General features: G+C 37.0%; 1 protein-coding gene and 1 long non-coding RNA gene across 2 annotated transcripts in view; both read left to right on the forward strand.

Moving 5' to 3' along the window:
• The first annotated feature begins 664 nt into the window (after positions 1-664).
• Positions 665-5,836, forward strand: LOC147570822 (uncharacterized). The gene is made up of 2 exons (XR_015248004.1): positions 665-1,634; positions 5,782-5,836. It is a non-coding gene; the product is annotated as an uncharacterized LOC147570822 (long non-coding RNA).
• Positions 5,837-6,860: 1,024 nt separating this feature from the next.
• The window catches only part of LOC147570823 (uncharacterized), a 38,000-nt gene continuing 19,049 nt past the window's right edge, over positions 6,861-25,811 (forward strand). The window contains exons 1-4 of the mRNA XM_086696760.1: positions 6,861-6,921; positions 7,976-8,080; positions 17,186-17,239; positions 25,377-25,430. Coding sequence (XP_086552886.1) covers positions 6,861-6,921; positions 7,976-8,080; positions 17,186-17,239; positions 25,377-25,430 — 274 coding nt within the window. The remainder of the gene's footprint in view (positions 6,922-7,975; positions 8,081-17,185; positions 17,240-25,376; positions 25,431-25,811) is intronic.

Consider the following 25,811-nt stretch of genomic DNA (forward strand, 5'->3'; position numbering starts at 1 on the left):
GAAAAAGTACAGCCATTGTGATATGGTTCAATTTATACACTTATGTATGCAAATAATTTTTTTAAAAAAATGAATGGTACGTTTTCACCTTAAAAGGATGCTATCTAATGGTAGAACATCAGTAACTGTAAGCTGAGTGTTTATGGGGATTCATTGTTTCCATTCTACTTTTGTATATATTTAAAATTCTTTACAATAAAAACATTTCAAGAGAAGATTTTTAAGAAGGAATTCCATTAATTTTTAGTTGGAAATCAGTTGCTGCTTTATTCACAACCTGCCATCAGGGCTAAGAAGTACCTTTTGTAGTTGTGGTTCTATAGATGGGGAATTGTAAAAGTTATACTGGGTGCTAACCAGGTGAGAGAACAGAAAAGGACATTAGAGAGCTGAAAAGGAATTAAAAAAAAGCACCAAGATTACAAGATTCACATGCTTAAGTGTCAATAACTGAATAGAGTGGATACATTGGTGGCTATTTCATTTTTAAAAATTTGAAAGTAAATTGGAAATTTTCTAGAGAAAATTACAAATCCTCCTTACATTAAATAATGACTTGCTGCCTTGGTGAATCTCCACATCACTTACTTGTGTATGACCTGATTTATGTTTCCACGTAGCTAAAGGAAAAGTCTACAAGCATAGGTTACTGGATGGTTTGAAGTCTCTTAGTGGTAAGTGAGAAGCATAATACCAAGCCAGATGATTCTAAGAGACACATTATACTGTCTCCTAGATATCCAATTGTGAACTTCACTAACCTCCTTAAATACTGATATCATTCCTAGCTTCTGATATAGACCTGTGAGCAAATTATCTCCATATAGAAATTTAAATAAATTTTACATAAGAGAAAATAAAGTCTGTGTCAGAACAGTAAAATTAAAGGGAAAATATTTGGGGAATTTGGTTAGGCGTTGAGACAATAAAATAAACAAAAATGAGCCCACTTATTAGTGAGAAGATAAAATAATGTTTTTCATTACTATGAATTATTAAATACTAATGCAGGCCCTTTTAAAGCTTATGCTTTGTAAACCTGTCCCCATGATCCCACTAAAGAAAGAGGTTCTTTTTAAAGAGCTATTATCTATTATTATCTATTATTGACCCGCTTTGTACTATAGACACTTGATGTTCCTGCTGAAAATGACGTTAGTATATGTCAACAATTTGATGTATTTGCTAAAACAAGTCAACTGTCATGCTATATATGAGCCTATTTAAGTTATTTAAATCCAAAAACTATACAGCATGCTAATTGACTATAATAATGCATCTTGGACAATTAGTTCAAGATTTCAGTTTTTGGTTTTTTTTTCTGCAGACGGAACTTTCTAAGAACTAAAATCCCCCAAACAAAAATTTTAGAAAAAGATCCCTTGCCTGCAAAAGAAAAATATTTCTGACAGGGGACACCCTTTATATTTCCACCTACACTACAGCCATGTGGGCCCATAGGTTATTTAAATATATAAACTGTATTTTTCTTTCCTTTGGCTATTTCTTGACCATTTTGCTTTTCTAAGGAGGGATTGTTAATGCCAATAAACTTGATTCAGTTTTGAAAACCATGGGATGGAAACTCACAGAAGACGAAATTAAGGATCTCAAATGCAACCTGCCCACTGATGGTAAGCATTGAAAATATTTTTAAGTTCTTTGGGAAAAATCTTACCATGATGATTAGATTCCCAGCTCATTGTTCTTTATGGATCTTGGTTATGGGATTGAAGAAGTTCTACCTTTTTCCATTCTTCTTCTTCTCACATCTGAAGAAGGCATTGAAGAATAACCCCTTCTTGGGGGCTGGGGCAACTTTCTTAGCGTACTTCCTATTTGTAGAGGGCAGGAACCCCACTTTAAGTCATGAACAGAGTACCTTTTAGTTTAAGTTTTATACTAAAATAGGGTTGACTTTTTATCTGATTGATTACAACTTGCTTAATGTGCCAATAGTTACATCTACAATTCTTTTTGAGATGTGCTTCTCATTAGATTTAATTGTAGACCCCTTGAGTTTTATCAGACTTCCCTGGGGAGAAGCACAACCTAAGATGCTTGTTCCTGAATTATTTTTTTCAAATTTGGAGGATTTACTAGGCACCATGTTAATCAAATCAGAGGTTTCAACAAAAGGAATGATGATCACACTCTTCATATTGCCTTTGCCAGAAGACTTAGTTTTGAATGCCCTTGGTCACTAAAAGAAATTCCAGGTGTTATCTTCTATTTGTAGAAGATGAGAACTAGTTCATTTTTTGTGCCATGTCGCACCCTGAATCTCTGGATTCTCTCTGTTCTCCTTTATCCTTGCTTGCTAGCCAGCCAGTTGTTTTCTGGGTTCATTTCTTTTTGTAGTAACTTGTCCGTTGCTGCCAATATCAACCAGATACTCTAGTAACACTGTATTTCCTAGCTTCTTCTTTTTTTTTAAGTTTATTTATTTATTTTTGAGAGAAAGAGAGAGAGGGAGTGGAGGAGGGATGCAGAGAGGGGGAGAGAAAGAGAGAATCCCAAGCAGGCTTCAGCATGGAGCCCGATGTGGGGCTCGAACCCACAAACTGTGAGATCATGACCTGAGCCAAAACCAAGAATTGGAGGCTTACATGACTGAGTTACTCAGGCGCCCCACACAGCTTCTTCTTTTAAAGTACAAGCATATTCAGTACATTTTCTGCCTTCTAAGTTGTTGGAATTGCTAAACTCACCAACACCATTGCAAGGCATGGGTTCATTCCAGCCTCCAGTAACAATTTCTTCACCAAACACTTCCAGCACCAGAGCCAATGCCACATAGTTTTGGTGTTTTTGCTACTACTTTTGTTGTTGCTAAGACAGCAACACACTTGTGGTTCCAGTTCCTTTTTTTTTAAGTTTCTTTATTTTGAGAGAGACAGAGATGGCCTAAGCAGGGGAGGGGCAGAGTAAGAGGGAGAGAGAGAGAGAGAGACAGAGAAACCCAAGGAGGCTCCTCAGTGTCAGTGCAGAGCCCAACACTGTGCTTGAACTCATGAACGGTGAGATCATGACCTGAGCTGAAACCAAGAGTCAGACGCTCAACCGACTGAGCCACCCAGGCGCCCTGTGGTTCCAGTTCCTATTATCAGCTAGCTATGCTGCAGTAGCAACAAACAACCCCCAAATCTCAGTGGCAACAGAGTTTTTTTGCATGACACTCAATATTAGACACTGCCCATAGGTTGGCTGTCCATCTGTTCTCTACTATAGGACATAGGATGCAAGAACAGTCCCTGTCTGGACAGTGTCACTTTTGTAACAGGAAAAAGAGAGATGATGGAGCCATGTGATAGTTCTTAAAGTTTCTACTCAGAAGACACTCAAATATTTCATTTGACAAAGCAAATTGCACGATATCATTGGGAACAGCAGTACAATCCTCCCATAAGACAGACTTGATACAGAGGGGAAGAGAATATTTGAACAAACAAGATATATTCTCTTAAAACAATATATCTGAAAATGCAAGGAAAAGCAATTTATACCCATTTTGATGCATTTTAAAATTGATTCCATAATTACAGAACATCTAGTCAATTTAATATATGGAGCCATCAAAAGAACCAGTCAGCTCTATTCTTATATACAAATATATGCATAGAGTATCTCTAAAAAAGATAAACAAAAAATGTCAATGTTTGTTCCTTAGAAGGAAGAGAATTCTGACAATGGAGATGTTTATAAAGGAGACATATTTTTCACTGTATTCTTATTGGTAACATTTGAGTTATGTAATTTATGCTTATGCTGCCTAGTAAGAATAAATTGATTTAGAAACATATTATGCGAAAAGCATGATTCACAAAAGGAAAAAATTGATAAATTGTACTTCATTAAAATTAAAAGCTTTTATTCTGGAAAGCTGTGTGGAGATGGTGGAAGACAACCTACCGTCTGGGAGAAAATATTTGCAAATGATACATCTGACAAAGCAGCAGCATCTATGGCATTTAAAGAACACGCAAAACTCAGCAATATAGGGGCATCTGGTGGTTCAGTCAGTTGAGCGTCTGACTTTGGCTGAGCCTCGTCTTGGGCTCTATGCTGACCACTCAGAGCCCGGAGCCTGCTTCAGATTCTGTGTCTTCCTCTCTGCCCCTCCCCCTCTCGTGCTCTGTCTTTCTCTCTCTCTCTCTCTCTCAAAAATAAACATTAAAAGGGGTTTTTTTTTTTTTTGATTTGAGAAAACCTCAGCAATATAAAATACAAACAAACCAATAAGAAGATGGGGAAAATATATGAAACTATATGAATGAAAATACATTGCACCAAAGAGGATATACAGGTATCAGATAAACACATGAAGAGATGCTTGACGTCATTAGGTATTAAGGAAGTGCCATTTGAAACTGCAGTGAGATATCATTGCATACCTATCAGAATAGCTAAAATAAAAAATAATGACAACACCAAATGTTGATGAGGATGCTTGAGAAACCGGACTACTCATACTTGGTAGTGGGAATGTAGTGATACAATCACTATAGAAAAAGTACCAGTTTCTTACAAAACTAAGCATAGAGCTACCGTAGCAATTACACCTTTGAAACTTAGGTTCGCACAAAATCTGTACATGAACGTAAGAGCCAAAAACTGGCATCAGCCCAAGTCTCCTTCAACAGGTAAATGGCTAAACAAACTTGTGGTACATACATATTATGGAATACTATTATTCATCAGTAAAAGTACACTATCTGATTCATGCAACATCTTGGACAAATTTCCAGATAGTTATCCAGAGCTAAAAAAGCCAACCTCAGAGCTTACATACTGTAAGATCTTTACATATCATTTTTGAAATAACAAAATTTTAGAAATGGAGGACAGATTAGAGCTTGCCTGGATTTAGAGATAGGGGATTGGTGGAGGCAGAAGGAGGTGGATGTGGTTATAATAGGGTCCTTGTGGGACTGGAACTGTTCAGTATCTTGACTGTGGCAGTGCATACGTGAACCTACACAGGTAATAAAATTGTCTGGAATTTAATAATACAGAGACATACACATGAGTACAAGTAACACTAAGGAAATCTAAATAACATCGGTGGATTGTATCAATGCCAGTATTCTGTTTTTGGTATTATTCTATGGCTTTGTAAGTCTTATCATTAAGGGAAGCTGGACAAAAATGTACAAGGCATCTCTCTCTATTTTTTCCTACTAACTTCATATGCATCTACAATTACCCAAATAAAATTTTCAAAAAAAATATTAAATTGGAAATAAAATCTGTTAGTCTATCAGTGTGATAACTGCCCCCCCCCAATTGCTAATATAAAGGATTTGTCTTCAAAGTGCTTAATAATTTATCTTGTAATCCAAATGGAGGAAATAAATCTTTCTGGGTCTGTTAAAACACCAGGGAATATTGAATGAGAACACATTACCTGAGAAAATCACTGCTGAAACCCAAGTTTAAACATTTTTGAATAGCATGTACCAAACATAAACCCATTGTCATGGCCTGATAGAAATAAGAAAGTTCTTCAAAGTCTGAGAGCTAAAAAGTAGACCCTGGACAGTAAGTGGCTTTTGACTCTTATCCCTTGACTATTGTAGGTTTGATTTTTTTATAGAAGAATTAAGTCATAGTTGTATTGTTGATGTTATATTTTTCATATTTAACCTCTTTACACTCATTCTCAAGAAGTGGGTAAAAGTAGAGAATATTATTAGTACGGAAGTGTTGCTGGAATATTTTCCTCTCCTATTATTTGTGTGTTTCACTGTCTCTTTTTATTATTTGCATTTCTTCTTACAGTATATGGGAGAACTACAATGAAAAAGTTGTGTAGTGGATTAAAAGCTTTTACAGGTCAGTGGGAAGTTATATAAAACCAAGATCTGCAGACTTTATGTAGTAGTATAGTTTTAAATAATATTTTTTACCATTCTATTGCTGATTTGTAAATTGTAGCTTTCAACCTTTTCTAATGGAACATTTGCTCCTAATGTCCCACGGTTTACCTTTATATATAGTAATTAAAAGCCTATAACTTACTAATAACTTCTGAACTTTCTGGAGTTTTTATACTAATAATACTTACTTCAACATTATTAATAGATTCCCAAATCAGAGTATATCAAGCAACAGCAAAATAAAGCTTTTTTTTTTTTCCATTCTTGGAACTGGAAAGAATTATGCTGAGTGAAATAAGTCAGAGGAGGACAGGTATCATATGTTTTCACTCATGTGTGGATCTTGAGAAACTGAACAGAAGATGATGGGGGGAGGGAAGGGAAGAATATAGTTACAAACAGAGAGAGAGGGAGGCAAACCACAAGAGACTCTTAAATACAGAGAGCAAACTAAGGGTGGATGAAGGGGTGGGGGAGAGGGGAAAGTGGGTGATGGGCATTGAGGAGGGCACTTGCTGGGATGAGCACTGGGTGTTGTACGTAAGCCAATTTGACAATAGATTATATTCATTTAAAAAAGTTTATTTATTGTCAGTATCAAGAGCAAATAACATATTTCAGAAAAAAATTAAAATATATAGTATTCTCTGGTAAGATGGATAAATGAATTGATGTTGATATTTCATTAATCAGACAGTTATTTAGGTAAAATCTATTCTCTTCTACTTTGACTTCTTGTCAGATTAAGAAAACATACTTTTCAGTATTTTTAAGCAAATTTGATATATGACCCTTCTCAATTCTGTATGGATGTATATATCTTATTATATCTTTGAACTTGCTCAAGTTAGGAAGAAACATGCTTAACACTATTAAATTATTACTTGAAATAATTATTCTATAAAATTCTTGAATGATCACGTTTCATATTTTCAAAGGAAAAATATTAATGTGCAACATCTATCAGATTTTGTGAGGAACATGGGTATTGAGCTAACAGATAAAGAACAAAAGAGGCTGCTAAAGAAGCTTCCAGTTGATGGTAAGCCATAAAGATACTTTAGTAGCCTTCTAGAATACTTAGCTTTATGGTACCATGGGAGAAGTTTTAAAAGTTCTCTTTAGGGGCGCCTGGGTGGCTCAGTCGGTTGAACGTCCAACTCTTGATTTTGGCTCAGGTCATGATCTCACAGTTCGTGAGACTGAGCCCTGCGCAGGGCTCTGTGCTGGCAGCATGGAGCCTGCTTGAGATTCTTTCTCTCTTTCTCCCTAGCTCTCTCTGCCCATCTCCCACTCACTCTCTCTCTCTCTAAATATATAAACTTAATTTTTTTTAAATTTCTCTTCTAGCATTTAAAATATATATATATTTAAAGTAATTAGAAAAGGCAGATTTTAAGTTATATCTATCAATCTATATATCTCTCTCTCTATATATAACCCAGGCCACCAGGGGCAAAATAAATGCTGTCATGTCATGCCCTCTGGCCAATGACAAAACTATTAGAAAAAAAAATGAAGGAATGTGATTAGGGGAGAGAATTTTAGAAGAATTGGACAAGAGAAATCAAAGGATAAAGAAACCAGCATAGAGAGACTGTCAACTGTTCTGTCAGGGGTTTAGAATGGCATAATTGTCACTATTGTATCCCGTCTCATTTTTTTGTTGTTATTCGAGGATGAATAAGAACATATTTACTCAGTAAATGAAAACTCTCCCTGAAATTCTGAAGTATATGTATTATGTTTCTGAGCATCTATATAATGCTTTGTCTGACATAGACACAAAGCAAATTCAATTAGTTGTCTTTAGCTTAAGTTGCAAAATCCCTTCATAAATTATTTCTTGTCCATAGTTTCATCAAGGCAAAGCTTAAGGCTCTTTAACACGATGTTAAAATAGAGTTTGGTACTCATGTTTCAAAGCAATATTAATAGTACTGAAAAGGATTCTATTTTTCCTTATTCCTAGTTTTTTCATATTAATAGTAAAAACATTTTCAATATAATAGTAACAGAGCACTGATAGATTTCTAGTATTTAATGTTCTTTCATATTTTAGTATTTTTTGTCATTCCTTATGTCTCTTTCCTGAGGAGGGAAGGTTGAAAGAAGTAAAGTCAATACTGTTCTAGAAAACATGGGAATCGTGCTCACAGGAGAGGAGCTTCAAAGTCTAACAGATAACCTACCAGTTAACGGTAAGCACTGTGGTTATTTCTCTGCGTTTCTGCAGAGCTTTGCCTGTGAATGTGCATATGAGAATTTTTGAAATTAGGATTATTTGATGCTGAAAGGAAATGTATCTTAGAGTAGAACCCATTCTAAAGTAAAAAGAAATCCTGCCTCATTTTTAAAATTTAAAGTTATCAACATGTTTTCATACAGAAAGCAGAGAAGCCAGAATGCTTATCTGAGGAATAGTCAGAATGTAGAATAAAACTTCTACGGATTAAATTTAAAAGTGATCGTACGCTGGCTAACGCTTCATTTCTTAGTTCTTCCAATCTGAACCATTTGCTTTTTTGTCTTATGTGTTCTCCCTGAGTGATTTTATGAACCCCTACTTTTAACCATCTGTTTGAACCATCAGTTATGTTCTTTCCAGTCTTCTCCCCAGTCTTCAAACTATTTTATTCTAAATCTTCTGAGACATTTCTATTCAGTCCACCCCAAATAGCTGTTCAAGGATAAAATTTGTAATCTAATATATTCCATATCTTTTTAAACTGATCATCCTTTTTTCTGCTTCACTGACCCTGCCAGAAATCTCTACCCACTTAATTACTTGCTGCTGCCTATTTAAACTCCTAAATATTTTTAAAATCCATTCCTACTCTTTAGCTCTGTATCACTACCCTTCTTTCTATTTCTTTTTATCTCTTCTTAGACTGCTAGATAACTCTCTCTCTGCCTATAATTTTGTTACTTTTAAATCCACTCTACACACAGTGGGCAGAATGATCCATTTCTATGTAAACCTGATCATAAAACTAGTTGGGGTTTTTTTCTCCCCATCTTATCTTCCCCTCTTCTACTTTTCTGTACCTTCTTTCAAAACGTTGAAATAACTCAAGGCTCTGATGGGTTCTCTAAGTGATCTTACCTACTTTTTGAGCTCTGAATTCTATCTGTATGGTAATGAATCACTGATAGCTATTCCTAACCTAAAACACTCCTTGGATCTCTATTTGGTTTATTCACTACCTATTTGCAATCTCCACTTGGATAGCTCAAATAACTTGTAACTTAACTTGTCTTAGTCTGAGCTCTTGATTTTTCTACTAAAACTCATCCCTTCCCAGTATCATTACAAGGCATCACCACTGGAGTTTGTCTTGTGATGTCTTTGTCTAGCTTTCGTATTAAGGTAGCACTAGCCTCATAGAATGAATTGGTGTTTTTTCCCACTTCTGTTTTCTGAAATAATTTATGTAGGACTGATATTATTTCTTTAATTATTTGTAATAATTTACCAAAGAAGCCATCTGGACATAGTCCCTTCTCTCTGAGAAAATTTCCAATGCTAAATTTTCTTGTGTGTTGCAACACTATTCAGATTTTCTGTTTCTTTTTTATTCCATTTTGGCAGCTTGTGTCCATTTTGGAATCTATTTCATGTAAGTTGTTTAATTTCTGGCATAAAGTTGTTCACAGTATTCCCTCTTTAGCCTTTAAATTACTGTTAAGTTCAATGGGTTAATCCTTTCTTTCATTACTAATTGTAGTCATCTGTGTCCTCTCTCTTTTTTTCTTGGCTAGTCAATTTTGATGATGTTTTCGAAGACTAAATGTTTGGTTGCATTGAGTTTCTCTGTCATTGTTCTCATATCCTCTCTAATCTTCATTATTTTCTTCCTTCTGCTTGTCTTTGGTTTGGCTTGCTCTTACTTTCCTAGATGAAGATAAAGACTTAATTATGGATTTGAGATCTCTCTTCTTCTCTAACATAGTTATTTAAGGCTATAAATTTTACTTTAAGCGCCACCTTCACTGTGTCTCATGTATTTAATTTTTATTCAGATAAAAATACATTCTAATTTCTCTTGTAATTTCTTCTTTGACTCATGGATTACTTTGAAATGTGTTGTTTGATTTCAAAATATTTGAATGTCTCGGATTTCCTTTGGTTGTTCATTTCTAATTTAACTCTGTTGTGGTCAGCGAGCATACTTTGCATGATTTCAGTCCTTTGAATTTTATTAACACTTGTTTTACGATTTAGCATACAAGATAATCAGACGCTCTTTGGAGTCTCCAAAAACTTCTAACAGTGTAAAGGGATTCTGTGACCAAAATATTTGTTTTAGAGCCTTTTTTTTTTTTTTTTTTTCCTGATAATTCTAACACTTGAGTCATCCAAGGATTGGCATGTGTTGATTGCCTTTTCACTTGATAATTGATCTCATTTTCCTAACTTTTTGTATGTTAAATAATTCTGAATTGTATCCTCAACCTTGTCAACTATTTTGTTGTGTAGACTCTGGGTCCTTTTAAAATTCATTGGAGAATGCTGGTGGGTTTTGTTTTAGCAGGTAATCAACTCTGAGATTCAGAACACAAATTCCATCTCCCATTTCTCTGGATGGTTCCAGTCTCAGTTCATTCTACAAAGCTCTGTTTTACTGCTATGGGTCTGTCTGCATGTGCCACTTGGGTTAGTCTGAGACTTGGGCCCTGGTTTAAATATTAATTCAGTTCTCAAAGCCATTGCAAGAATGCTTTCTTTGTATCTGTCTCATGCATGCACAACTCAAAAGTGAGCCCAAGACTTTTACAGATTCATACACAGAATTAGGGGATCCCTTTCTCCATTGTTCTCTCCTCTCTGGAATTACCCCATATTTTCCAGCCTGAAGGGGCCTCTTTTCCAGGTTTCCCTGGTCAAAGAGATGGAGTTTTTAATCAGTCTTAGCTTCCTGCTCTGCCTTGCAGTTCTGTGATTGGGGCCCCACCCTCAGGACAAAGCCATTAGGGAAAAGAGAAAACCAAAACAGAAGGCTCACCCCCGTTGCCAGTCACTTCTGCAAGTTTTGGTTCTCTTCTATAGTCTAGTGTTGTTGCTTTTTGTGTTTTCTTTAGACTTTTAGTCTAATCATCAGGAAAAATAGATTGTAGAGAGCTGATACGGCCATGGCAGAATCAGAATCAGCCTCATATTTCATTATTTAAAAAATATATATTCTTTAAAATTAAAAAAATTAAAAAATATATATATGTAAATAATACTTTCACATTTTAGCATGTGAATCAGGATGCATCTTATAATTGTTACCAATCACATAGTAGAGTTATTACATTCTTGTCATTGAGTCTGCATTTGTGAATTTGGTTTTAGCCTGTCACTGTGGCACATTACCACTTTCAGTTGTGTATTGTTGGTACCCCATGCGTTGAGTTTAATTGCTGTTTAAAAACTTCTCCAAAAAAATTGCGCTGTCATTAAGAATTGAAGGGAAAGTTGTGTATACAGGAAAAGCATGGGAACAGTGGCAAAGTATAAATTTATGATTAGTGAAGAAAACATCTCACCATTGGAGGAAAGACCACAATTCTGTTTTTCAAAATTTTATTGCAAAGCTACAACAAAATGCTTTTTGGACCTAAGAAAGAAAGAAACCCACAAGTAGAAAATCTATACTACCTGTTGTTAATGATGCATACACAAAAGAATTGCCTATGATACACCATACAGTGTAAGTGAAGGCAAAAGAAACTGCCAAATCCCTCACAAAGGTAAAATAAAGTTCCAAGCAATGAGGATGGACATCAGACATCAACTTGTCAAAATTTCTTGTTAACTTTAATTGCACCAAAAAGAATGAAATAGGAATAAATTTAACCAAAGAGGGAAAAAAAATCTGTGCTCTGAAAACTATAACACATTGGTGAAAGAATTTGAAGATGACACAACAAACAAATAGAAAGATATTCCATGCGTAGGGATTGGAAGAACAAATATTGTTAAAATGTCCATACTATCCAAAGCAACCTACAATTCAGTGCAATTTACCAAAAGCGCGTTCTACAAAACTAGAAAAAATAATCCTAAAATTTGTTTGGAACTGCAAAAGACCCCCAATAGCCAAAGTAATCTTGAGAAAGAAAAACAAAGTTGGAGATGTCACAATTCCATATTTCAAGATCTACTTCAAAGCCATACTAATCAAAACAGTATGGTGCTGGCATAAAAACAGACACAGGGATCAAAGGAACAGAATAGAGAGCCCGGAAATAACCCCGTGATGATATGGTCAATTAGTCTATGACAAAAGAGGCAAGAATATACAATAGAGAATAGACAGTTTCTTCAACAAATGGTATTGTTGGACCATTTGTCCGGAAAACTAGACAGCTACATATAAAATAATGAAACTGGACCACTCTTTAATACCATACACAAAAATAAATTCAAAATGTATTAAAAACCTAACTGTGAGACGTGAAACCATAAAAGTCCTAGAAGAGAACACAAGCAGTAATCTCTTTGATATCAGCTGTAGCAACATTTTTCTAGATATGTCTTCTAACACAAGGGAAACAAAAGCAAAAGTAAACTATTGGGACTACCTCAAAATAAAAGCCTTTTTTGCACGGTGGTGGAAACTATCAACAAAACAAAAAGGCAACCTACTGAATGGGAGAAGATATTTGCAAATGATATATCCAATAAGGGGTTAATATCCAAAAAATATGAAGAACTTATACAACTCAACACCAAAAAAAAAAAAAAAAAAAAAAAATCTGATTTTTAAAATGAGCATAGGATCTGAATAGATACTTTTCCAAAGAAGTCATACAGATGGCCAAAAGACACATGAAAAGATGCTCAGTATCACTCATTATCAGAGAAGTGCAAATAAAAACCACAATGAGATATCAACTCAGACCTGTCAGACTGGCTAAAATCAAAACAATGAGAATAATAAGTGTTGGTGAGGATAACAATTGTTGGTGAGGATGTAGAGGAAAAGAACTCTTGTGCACTACTGATGGGAATGTAAATTGGTACAGCCACTATGGAAAACAGTATGGAGGTTCCTCAAGAAATTAAAACTAGAAATACCATATAATCCAATAATTCCACTACTGAGTATTTACCCAAAGAAAACAAAAATACTAATTCAAAAAGATAGATGCACTCTATGTTTATTGCAGCATTATTTATAATAGCCACAATATGGAAGCATCCTAAGTGCCTATCAATAGATGAATGGACAAAGAAGACACACACACACTGGAATATTACTCAGCCATATTCGTCAAGAAAGATGAAATCTTGCCATTTGGGACAACACAGATGGACCTAGAGGGTATTATGCTAAGTGAAGTAAGTCAGAGAAAGACAAATATATCAATTCACTCACACGTAGAATCTAAAAAAAAGTCAATAAACGAACAAAAAACCAATCAGACCTGTAAATACAGAGAACAAACTGATTGCCGGAGGGGTGGGGATGTGAGTATTAGCAAAATGGATGCAGAGGAGTAGGAGATACAGGCTTCCAGTAATGGAATGAATAAGTCATGGGAATAAAAGACACCGTATAAGGAATATAATCAATGATATTGTAATAGCGTTGTATGGTGACAGACGGTAGCTAGACCTGTGGTGCTGTGGCATCACGTATAAAAACCTATCAGATGACTGCGTTGTACACCTAAAACCAATGTAGCCTTATGTGTCAACTACTCTCAAGAAACATTTTTAATTTCTTGTTTGCTTTCAATAAAAAACTCTAATGGAGCCCTCATCTAAGAAATGCTGTGTCACCAGTGCTGTTGATAGCACACTGGACAATATTTTGGAGACAAAAGCAGACACCAGTGATTCTGAGTTGAAGAGCTGAACAGCAATTTAAAAGAATTAGATTCTAAATATGAAATTATAGTAATTGCAAGTGTATCTCACATATTTTTATGTTTGCATAAGCATGACATTTTAATTTTTTTTAATTTTTAAATTTTTTTTAATGTTTCTTATTTATTTTTGAGAGAGAGAGAGAGAGAGAGAGAGAGAGAGAGAGAGACTACAAGCAGGGAAGGGGCAGAGAGAGAGGGAGACACAGAATCTGAAGCAGGCTCCAGGCTCTGAGCTGTCAGCATAGAGCCCGAGGTGGGGGGCTTGACCTCACAGACTGCGAGATCTTGACCTGAGCCGAAGTCGGACGCTCAACCAACTGAGCCACCCAGGCGCCCCTGCATAAGAGTGATATTTTAAAAATCGGCTTAACTCTAAACATCATTCAATGATATAAAATAAATTTTCTAAATTATAGGGAAAAAAAAGGAAGTTAGCCTATTTCCAGGCCTAGATGATTTTCATGTTCTTCTTACAGTTTGTAATCTATCTTTTACAATAGGACATATGTATATTTAAAATACTTTGCTTAAAGGCAACAATCTCTTTGACCTCAGCCACAGCAATTTTTGCTCGACACCTCTCCAAAGGCAAGGAAATTAAAAGCAAAAATGAACTATTGGGACCTCATCAAGATAAAAAGCTCCTGCACTACAAAGGAAACAATCAACAAAACTAAAAGGCAACCGATGGAACGGAACGGGAGAAGATATTTGCAAATGACATACCGGATAAAGGGCTAGTATCCAAAATCTATAAAGAACTCGCAAACTCCACACCTGAAAAACAAATAATCCAGTGAAGAAATGGGCAGAAGACATGAATAGACACTTTTCCAAAGAAGACATCCAGATGGCCAATGGACACATGAAACGATGCTCGATATCACTCATCATCAGGGAAATACAAATCAAAGCCACACTCACGCTGGGATACCACGTCACACCAAGTGATCAGAGTGGTCAGAGTGGCTAAAATGAACAAATCAGGTGATTATAGATGCTGGCCAGGCTGTGAAGAAATGGGAACCCTCTTGCAGTGTTGGTGGGAATGCAAACTGGTAGAGCCGCTCTGGAAAACAGTGTGGAGGTTCCTCAGAAAACTAAAAATAGAACTATCCTATGACCCCCTGCTAGGAATTTCCCCAAGGGATACAGGAGTGCTGATGCATAGGGGCTCATGTACCCCAATATTTACAGCAGCACTTTCAACAATAGCCAAATTATGGAAAGAGCCAAAATGTCCATCAACTGATGAATGGATAGAGCAAATATGGTTTATATATACAATGGAATACTACTTGGCAATGAGAAAGAATAAAATCATGCCATTTGCAGCAACGTGGATGGAACCGGAAGGTATTATGCTAAGTGAAATAAGTAAGAGAAAGACAGATATCATATGTTTTTACTCATGTGGATCTTGAGAAACTTCACAGAAGACCATGGGAGATGGGAAGGGGAAAAAAAAGAAATAGTTACAGAGAGGGAGGGAGGCAAACCACAAGAGATACTTAAATACAGAGAACAAACTGAGGGTTGATGGAGGGTGGGGGAGAGGGGAAAGAGGGTGATGGGCATTGAGGAGGGCACTTGTTGGGATGAGTATTGAGTGTTGTATGTAAGCCAATTTGACAGTAAATTATATTAAAAAATATATATCAATAAATAAAATACTTGGCTCGACAATAATAGATACTAATCTCCTAATTTAACTTGTTATTTATGGAAAAGGAAAATTCCTATGTGGTGTATATGGGAAAATTTCAGGCAATTTGATCAGAGTCTTCCATAAAAGTACACTATCTCTGAATTTTGTTTACTCAGCATAACCAGTTTTTCCGAACTCTGAAGTCCTTGAAAGTAGAAAGTGTACTTTAATTATCTTTGTGCCCTTAAGACCTAGCACATTTCAAATATTAGATACGTAATTTGAGGGAAATGGTTCTTCTCTCACAACTTTGCACATCTCCACCTAGGCCACATAAATACATCTTGACCACAATCTTACCATAGTCTTTCTTGAAAGCGTCACAGTTCCTCCTGGAACAAGGGGAAGTAGACAGCCTTGTGAAGAGCTGCCACCAAGCAGTGTCTCCATCTGTTTCCCTATCTACAGGAGACGGTCACAAGGTCATTTCTCATTCATCTCCTTAGTTTCAGTTGAACACAACTTTCCGCCTCTCTCCCTTAGGATAGAGCTGCAGATTTCTGTATAAGTCTATAAAACTTGTTGGGTACCATTTGAGTGAGCTTCCCAGCAGCAGAACGACTCATCGCATGTCCCACCCGTCCACTGTCCAGCTGGTTCCGTGTTGTATTCTGGGACTAAAGTGGCAGAGATCCAACACCATGCTGATCTTACTTCTTGGGTATAAGTAATAAACTATCTTAATCCATTTGGGCTCATTGTCTCATTACCATCAAAATCTGTGGAGATGTGACGAGCCAACCTAGCAGTTTCAGTGGCAATCTTTTGTGATCCTGTTAAATACCATACCTCTTCTTAGGAACTCTTCTTAGGAACTTCTTGACCACTTGTCAGTAACTAATGTATGATGACTAAGTAAAGAGTGGAAAATAAGAAAAAAAAGGGAAATTTGCCTATGATGAGATGAATGAAGTTTTTTAACAATTGCTTCAAAAATACACCAGTCATATGTCACTGGCCATTCCATGATTATCATAGTAATTGAAAAGACTTTTCAAAAAAAATTATATTGGGAATATATGAAAGATTACTTCATTTTTCCTTTTATCATACAATGATAGGTAGGCTTTATGGATATACCATAATTGAGCAGGGTCATAGAACATGGCCAACATCAATAATAGTTTCTTCCAGGTTTATAAAGTAGGGTGAATCTAAACAATTCAGGAGTATAAATTGCCTCTGAGTGGACTCTATCTTCTAGGGCAGGGTCAGCAATGTTTCTATAAAGGTCAAATAATAAATACTTCAGGCTTTGTGGTTGATGTGATCTCTGTCCTACTTCTCAGTAATGTTGTTGTAGTACAAAAGCAGCTGTAAACAATGTGTAAACAAATTAGTGTGGCTGTGTTCCAATAAAATGTTATTTATGGACACTAAAATTTTAAATTTGTGTAAGTTTTATGTGTCACAAATAATATCCTTTTGGGTTTTACAATCATTTGAAAATGTAAAAATGATTCTTAGCTCATGGGCCATATAAAGCTAGGTGGTGAACAAATAAAAAGATACGTGGCAGTGGGCTGGATTTGGCCAATGGACGATAGTTGGCTCACCTCTGATAGGGAATAGGGCACGTCTTCTATCCTAGAATTTCTGAAGAACTGGATTTATAAGTTGAGGATTGACATAGAGCACAATGAAAAGAAGTGGACTTTCACAATATAAGGTTTTAATACTCTGTTTTTCTGAGTCTGCATCATTTTATTATTTTTATCTTTACCTTTTTTTATAGATAATGGGAAGGTTGATCTTGATAAATTGATGGATGGAGTGAAAACTCTTACAGGTGAGAAGTTAATATAAATCTAAGAATATAAGTTTTACTCAAAATTATATTTCAAAGACTTTTATTTCTTTGCTTTTTCTACCATTTTATCCTTCATTTGATAGATCGTTTTTTATCTAATTTCTTAGAGTTACACTTTTAAATCTCTGCATGTTAGTAATAAAATTTAAATTCTGGGGTGCCTGGGTGGCTCAGTTGGTTAAGCAGCTGACTTTTGATTTTGACTCGGGTCATGGTCTGAGGTTCATGATATCAAGCGCCACATGGGGCTCTGCCCTGAAAACATGGAGCCTGCTTGGGATTTCTGTCCCTCTCTTTATCTCTGCCCCTCACTCACTCATTCTCTCTCTCTCTCTGTCTCTCTTTCTCTTTCAAAATAATAAATAAAAATAAATAATTTCAATTGTGTGTCTTGGTAGCAAATTCTTTTTTTTTTTTAATTTGACATTAATATATGACACCTCTTCTATGTGGGGGAAAAATATTCTGTATTAAATCAGTGAATAGTAGAGTTAGGACGGAGAGGAAGATGGCGGCGTAGGAGGACGCTGGGCTCACCGCATCCTGCTGATCACTTAGATTCCACCTACACCTGCCTAAATAACCCAGAAAACCCCCAGAAGACTAGCAGAACGGAGTCTCCAGAGCCAAGCGCAGACGAGAGGCCCACGGAAGAGGGTAGGAAGGGCGGAGAGGCCGTGCGTGCTACAGACTGGCGGGAGGGAGTCGGGGCGGAGGGGCAGCCCGCCAGCCAAGCAGAGCCCCCGAGTCTGGCTTGCAGAAGCGGAGGGGCCGGACGGAGTGTGTTCCGACAGCAAGCGGGACTTGACATCTGGAAGGTTATAAGCTAACAGCTCTGCTCCGAGAACAGGAGGGCTGGAGGACAATGGGAGGGAGAGTTGCTGAGCCCCGGGACAACACAGCTCAGTTTGGCGGGGAAGAAAGGCGCTCGCCAGCGCCATCTCCCTCGCCCACCCCCCAGCCAAAATCCCAAAGGGAACCAGTTCCTGCCAGGGAACTCGCTTGCGCCACGCAAACACCCAACGCTGTGCTTCTGCGGACCCACACCTCCGGCGGCGCGCCTGACTCCCTCCAGCTGCTGCAGGGCCCCTCCCAAAGCGGATCACAGAAGGAGAAGTGAGCTGAGCCTGCCCCTCCCGCCCCCCATGCACCTTGCCTATCTACCCCAGCTAATACGCCAGATCCCCAGCACCACAAGCCAGGCAGTGTGCAAGTAGCCCAGAGAGGCCACACCACCCCACAGTGAATCCCGCCCCTAGGAGAGGGGAAGAGAAGGCACACACCAGTCTGACTGTGGCCCCAGCGGTGGGCTGGGGGCAGACATCAGGTCTGACTGCGGCCCCACCCACCAACGCGAGTTATTCAAGACAGCACAGGGGAAGTGCCCTGCAGTTCCGCACCACTCCAGAAAGTATCCAAAATGACCAAACGGAAGAATTCCCCTCAAAAGAATCTCCAGGAAATAACGACAGCTAACGAAATGATCAAAAAGGATTTAAACAATGTAACAGAAAGTGAATTAACAGTAATAGTCATAAAATTAATCACTGGGCTTGAAAACAGTATAGAGGACAGCAGAGAATCTATTGCTACAGAGATCAAGGGACTAAGGAATAGTCAGGAGGAGCTAAAAAATGCGATAAACGAGCTGCAAAATGAAATGACCACGCTTCAGATTGAAGAGGCAGAGGGGAGAATAGGTGAACTAGAAGATAAAATTATGGAAAAAGAAGAAGCTGAGAAAAAGAGAGATAAAAAAATCCAGGAGTATGAGGGGAAAATTAGAGAACTAAGTGATGCACTAAAAAGAAATAATCTACGCATAATTGGTATTCCAGAGGAGGAAGAGAGAGGGAAAGGTGCTGAAGGTGTACTTGAAGAAATCATAGCTGAGAACTTCCCTGATCTGGGGAAGGAAAAAGGCATAGAAATCCAAGAGGCACAGAGAACTCCCTTCAGACGTAGCTTGAATCGATCTTCTGCACGACATATCATCGTGAAACTGGCAAAATACAAGGATAAAGAGAAAATTCTGAAAGCAGCGAGGGATAAACGTGCTCTAACATATAGAGGGAGACCTATAAGACTCATGACCGATCTCTCTTCTGAAACGTGGCAGGCCAGAAAGGAATGGCAGGAGATCTTCAATGTGATGAACAGGAAAAATATGCAGCTGAGAATCCTTTATCCAGCAAGTCTGTCATTTAGAATAGAAGGAGAGATAAAGGTTTTCCCAAACAAACAAAACCTGAAGGAATTCGTCACCACTAAACCAGCCCTACAAGAGATCCTAAGGGGGACCCTGTGAGACAAAGTACCAGAGACATCGCTACAAGCATGAAACCTACAGACATCACAATGACTCTAAACCCGTATCTTTCTATAATAACACTGAATGTAAATGGACTAAATGCGCCAACCAAAAGACATAGGGTATCAGAATGGATAAAAAAAACACAAGACCCATCTATTTGCTGTCTACAAGAGACTCATTTTAGACCTGAGGACACCTTTAGATTGAGAGTGAGGGGATGGAGAACTATTTATCATGCTACTGGAAGTCAAAAGAAAGCTGGAGTAGCCATACTTATATCAGACAAACTAGACTTTAAATTAAAGGCTGTAACAAGAGATGAAGAAGGGCATTATATAATAATTACAGGGTCTATCCATCAGGAAGAGCTAACAATTATAAATGTCTATGCGCCGAATACAGGAGCCCCCAAATATATAAAACAATTACTCATAAACATAAGCAACCTTATTGATAAGAATGTGGTAATTGCAGGGGACTTTAACACTCCATTTACAGAAATGGATAGATCATCTAGACACACGGTCAATAAAGAAACAAGGGTCCTGAATGATACATTGGATCAGATGGACTTGACAGATATATTTGGAACTCTGCATCCCAAAGCAACAGAATATACTTTCTTCTCGAGTGCACATGGAACATTCTCCAAGGTAGATCACATACTGGGTCACAAAACAGCCCTTCATAAGTATACAAGAATTGAGATCATACCATGCATACTTTCAGACCACAATGCTATGAAGCTTGAAATCAACCGCAGGAAAAAGTCTGGAAAACCTCCGAAAGTATGGAGGTTAAAGAACACCCTACTAAAGAATGAATGGGTCAACCAGGCAATTAGAGAAGAAATTAAAAAATATATGGAAACAAGTGAAAATGAAAATACAACAATCCAAATGCTTTGGGATGCAGCGAAGGCAGTCCTGAGAGGAAAATACATTGCAATCCAGGCCTATCTCAAGAAACAAGAAAAATCCTAAATACAAAATCTAACGGCACACCTAAAGGAAATAGAAGCAGAACAGCAAAGGCAGCCTAAACCCAGCAGAAGAAGAGAAATAATAAAGATCAGAGCAGAAATAAACAGTATAGAATCTAAAAAAACTGTAGAGCAGATCAACGAAACCAAGAGTTGGTTTTTTGAAAAAATAAACAAAATCGATAAACCTCTAGCCAGGCTTCTCAAAAAGAAAAGGGAGATGACCCAAATAGATAAAATCATGAATGAAAATGGAATTATTACAACCAATCCCTCAGAGATACAAGCAATTATCAGGGAATACTATGAAAAATTATATGCCAACAAACTGGACAACCTAGAAGAAATGGACAAATTCCTAAACACCCACACGCTTCCAAAACTCATATATACCCTCATATCCCATTGTATATATACCCCACATTTTCTTTATGTATCCCTCCATCAATGGATGCTTAGGTTTCTTCCATGTCTTTGCTATTATAAATTATGCTATAATGGATGTGAAGATGTAGTTATCTCTTCAAGACAGTGATTTTGTTTACTTTGGATATATACCCAAATCATAATTTCTGGATCATATGTAGTTCCATTTTTAATTTTTTGAGGAACCTTCATACTCTTCACGTTGGCTGCACCAATTTACACTTTCACCAGCAGTGCACGAGGCTTCCCTTTCTCCCACATCCTTACCAGTACTTTCTATCTCTTGTCTTTTTGATGATAGCCATTCTAACAGGTGTGAGGTGATACGTCATTGTGGTTTTGATTTACATTTCCCTGATGATTAGCGAGGATGAGCCACCTTTTAATGGACCCGTTGGCCCTTTGAATATCTTCCTTGGAAAAATGTCTTTTCAGATATTTCACCCATTTTTAAATTGTGTTATTTGGTTTCTTTGTTATTGAGGTATATGAGTTCCTTATATAGTTTGGATATTAACCTCTTATAAGATACATGGTTTGTAAATATTTTCTTCCATTACATAGGCTGTCTTTTCATTTTGTTGATTCTTTTTTTATTATTATTATTCTCAAGTTAGTGAACATACAGTGTAGTCTTAGCTTCAAGAGTAGAACCCAGAGATTCATCTCTTACATATGACACCCAGTGCTCATCCTGAAAAGTGCCCTCCTTAGTGCCTGTCACCCATTTACCTCCCCTCCAAACCTCATCAACCTCAGTTTGTTCTCTGTATTTAAGGGTCTCTTATGGTTATTTTGCCATGCAGAGAAGCTTTTCAGTTTGATGTAGCCCTACTTATTTATTTTTTATATTGTTGCTTGTGCTTTGTAGGAGTCACATCCAAAAAATCATTGCCAAGAGCAACATCAAAGAGGTTTTTTCTCCGTTTCCCTTGGGAGTTTTATGTACGCTTTCAGGCCTTACATTTAATTCTTTAATTCATTTTGAGTTGATTTTTGTGAACAGTATAAGACAGGGGTCTAATCTCACTCTTTGTCATGTAAATATCCAATTTTCCTAACAACATTTAATGAAGACACTCTTTTCTCCATTGAGTATTCTAGGCTTGCTTGAATATTGTTGGCTTCTGTGTCAAATAGAAGTTGGCCATATATGTATGAGTTTGTATCTAAGCCCTTGATTCTCTTTCATTGGTCCAAGTGTGTGTTTTTATGCCAGTGCCATACTGTTTTGATTACTATAGCTTTATAATACAGTTTGAAGTAAAAAATTGTGATCCTCCAGCTTTACCCTTCTTTTGAGGATTGGTTTAGCTTTTGTGGTTCCAAATGAATTTTAGGATTATGTTTTATGTATGTGTAAAAAATGCCATTGGAATCTTAAGAATTACACTGAATCTATAGATGGCATTCCCTTAGTGTGGACATTTTAAGGTTAATAATTCTTCTAATCTATGAACACAGGATATCTTTCTATTTGTGTCTCTTCCAAATTTACTCCTAAGTACTTTATAGTTTGTGATGCTGTTGTAAGTGAGATTATTTTCTTCATTTCTTTTTCTGATAATTCATTGTTAGTATATAGAAACACCATTGATTTTTGTATGTTGATTTTGTATCCTGCATCTTTACTGAATTCATTCATTAAATTTAACAAGTTATTATTTTTTTTTGGTTGAGTCTTTAGGATTTTCTATACTTAAAATAATGTCATCTGCAAATAGACACACTTTTACTTCTTTCTTTCTTTCTTTCTTTCTTTCTTTCTTTCTTTCTTTCTTTCTTTCTTTCTTTCTTTCTTTCTTTCTGATTCTGGTGACTTTTATTTCTTTTCTTGCCTAATTGTTCTAGCTAACACTTCTAGTACTATACTGAATAGGAGTGGTAAGAGTGAGCACTTGTCTTATTTCTGATTATAGAGGAAAAGCTTTCAACCTTTCACTGTTAGAATATGATGTTAAGTATTGAGTATTGTCATACATGGCCTTTATTATGTTGAGATTCTTTCCTTCTATACCTAATTTAGTGACAGCTTTTATCATGAATGGATGTTGAATTTTGTCGTATGCTTTTTCTGCATCAATTGAGATGATCATGTGATTTTTATCTTTCATTCTATTAATGCAGTATGTCACATTTATGGATTTGCACATGGTGAAATATCTTTGCATCCTAGGGATGAATCCCACTTAATCATGCTATATGATCCTTTTAATGTGCTATTGAATTGGTTTGCTAGAATTTTGTTGAGAATTTTTGCATTTATATTCGTCAGGGACATTGGCCTATAGTTTTAATTTTTTTGTAGTATCTTTGTCTGGCTTTGGTATCAGGGTAAATGCTACCTTGTAAATGAGTTTGGCAGTGTTCCCTCCTCTTAAATTTTTTGGGAAGAATTTGAGAAGGATTGGTGTTAACTCTTCATTAAATGGTAAAAATTCAGCAATAAAACCATTTGTCCTGGACTTTTGGGGAAGAAGATTTTGATTATTGACTCAATATCCTTACTTGTTTTTGGTCTCTTCAGATTTTCTGTTTCTTCATGATTCAATCTCAGTAGGTTGTATGTTTCTAGGAATAATTTATCCGTTTCTTCTAGGTTGTCAATTTTGGGGTCTCTGCTCAGGCACCATTATAACCAGATCTGTAGGATGGACTATGCAACTTCCCAGGTGTTCTGGTTAGGCTTCTTGGTCAGATAAGGCTGGAAGCTATATTCATCCCTGGTCAGGGCTTTGAATTTCCTTCCCAGCCCAGTCTCTATATCATAGGCTCCTTTGCTGATAAGGCTTATTGGCTGGGTACCTGAGTCGGGCAGGAGTATCCATCAGTATCCCTGGCCAGATAGTGCCACTAGCTCAGTTCTGCAGAGAGACAGAGCCAATGAGTGGGCTCTTCACTCAGGCGCTGCTGTAAGAGGGGCTGTAGGGTAATCTACACAGTCTCTGGGATGGTCTCAATAGGTTTTCTGGTCAGGCAGGACAGAGGACTATCTATACTCAGCAATAGGCAGGAGCCATGAATTTGCTTCCTCATCTGGATGGGGTGATCGAAGAGGTTCCCAGGCCAGAAAGGCTTATTGGCTGGGGACCCAAATCAAGCAGAATGGTTCCCTGGCCAGAGGGACCACCATTTTGGCTCTGCAGATGGGCAAAACCACTGTGTCAGATATCTACTCAGGCACTGCTGCTAGGAGAAACAATCTGCCAAGATCCAAGTGCTGGTTAACGTAAGCCATGTTTCCCTTCTCCATCTCATTCTGATCTCAAATGGTTAAGACCCACGGATACCTCCCCCCCAATACCTATGGGACAGGACCCAGGTGGGCCTTCCAGGAAGCAACCCACAACTCTGGAGGAGCTGGATGTCTACCTTGGGCTCTCTTTTTCCCACCAGAGAAACCATAGCTCTGGGAAGCCCTCTCAGTGCAGCACTATACTAGCCTGGGAGAGGGCAGTGCAGTCAGAGCATAGCTGATTGTCTTACCCTTCTAATGTGGTCCTTCTCAGTCTCTGTGGTTTCAGGGAGATTCACAGCCTCACAACCATACCCTGGGATTTTCACAATGGTGTCTTGTCTGTGGATACTTGCAAGATGGTCTTTTTGTGAGGGGGACTGAAGTCAGGAAAAACTTATGTCACCATCTTGATGACATCACTCTCTATATATTTCAATATAAATGTAATTTTGTAATAATAAAATTAATTATAATTTAAAGTTAAAGAAAATTAAAATAAAATGCAAATTGGTCCATATCATTCTTGAACTTATAACCAACCACTCAATGATTCTATATAACCTAGTAGATAAAGGCTAAGCTTCTTAAAATTACTTACAAATCCCTTAATAATCTGAGTCCAACCTTCCTCTCTTGTATGAACTTTCCTTTCCCAAATCCATACTTTATTCTTCTGCAGTGCTGAACCGACTATAGTTCTCCATGCACTGCATATGTATATGTTGTATATGTTGTACCCCGGTGTGGTTTTACTTTATATTTCTCAGCCTCTCTTCCATGTAGAAGACTCTTTCTATGCATTCCCCTTTCCTTTAGTTAAAATCTGATATTTTAACTTGCCAGGCACTACATACTCTATGATGTATTCATTTAACACTCTAGTTTGAATTAGTGGTTCCTATATGAGCTATGGCACTCATGGCTCACAGCAGTACCTGAAGTGCTACCAGAGAGCTGATAAATACCAATGATCCAGAAACACTGGAAAAATAGATCAGCTTAAATCCTTGAAATTCAGAGATTTAATATAAGTGTGTATAAAATTATGATATTAATGGAATTTATCTGGAATTTTCCATCAACGTATGTCCTTTGTATATGTTTTTTGGAGCTCATGACATTGATTACATGTCTCAATTGTCCCTTCTCTTCATAGCTAATGGAAAAGTTGATCTGAATAAAGTGACGGATGGCGTGAAAGCTGTCACAGGTGATTGAGAAGTTAATGTAAACATAGGATCCTAATTTTTACAGAACTGTTTTTCTTCATGCCTTAATTGCTAGGCTAATTCTATCATTTTTACCTCCTATTTGTTTAAGGTTTTCATAACCAGTAGCCCAGAAATTGGAGAATTTTCTGATGTATTCTTCACGAATACACTTCATTTTCCTTATTTTAAGACAGCCAAAATGTACAATAAAAGGTGAAATGGATCTTTGGAAAAGTCCCTGGTAATTACTTAAAGGAGAGGTGATACATTCTTCATGTCAATAGAATTATGAAGATAAGCCATCTGCAGCTTGAAAATTGACAAAAGAGATCTATAATACCCACTTTGTGTCATTGTCATTTTGAGTATGTTAGTCCAAG

Source organism: Puma concolor, unplaced genomic scaffold (genome assembly GCF_028749965.1).
Source record: "Puma concolor isolate L17-30 unplaced genomic scaffold, mPumCon1.1.hap2 unalloc_scaffold_91, whole genome shotgun sequence".
NCBI lineage: Eukaryota > Metazoa > Chordata > Mammalia > Carnivora > Felidae > Puma > Puma concolor.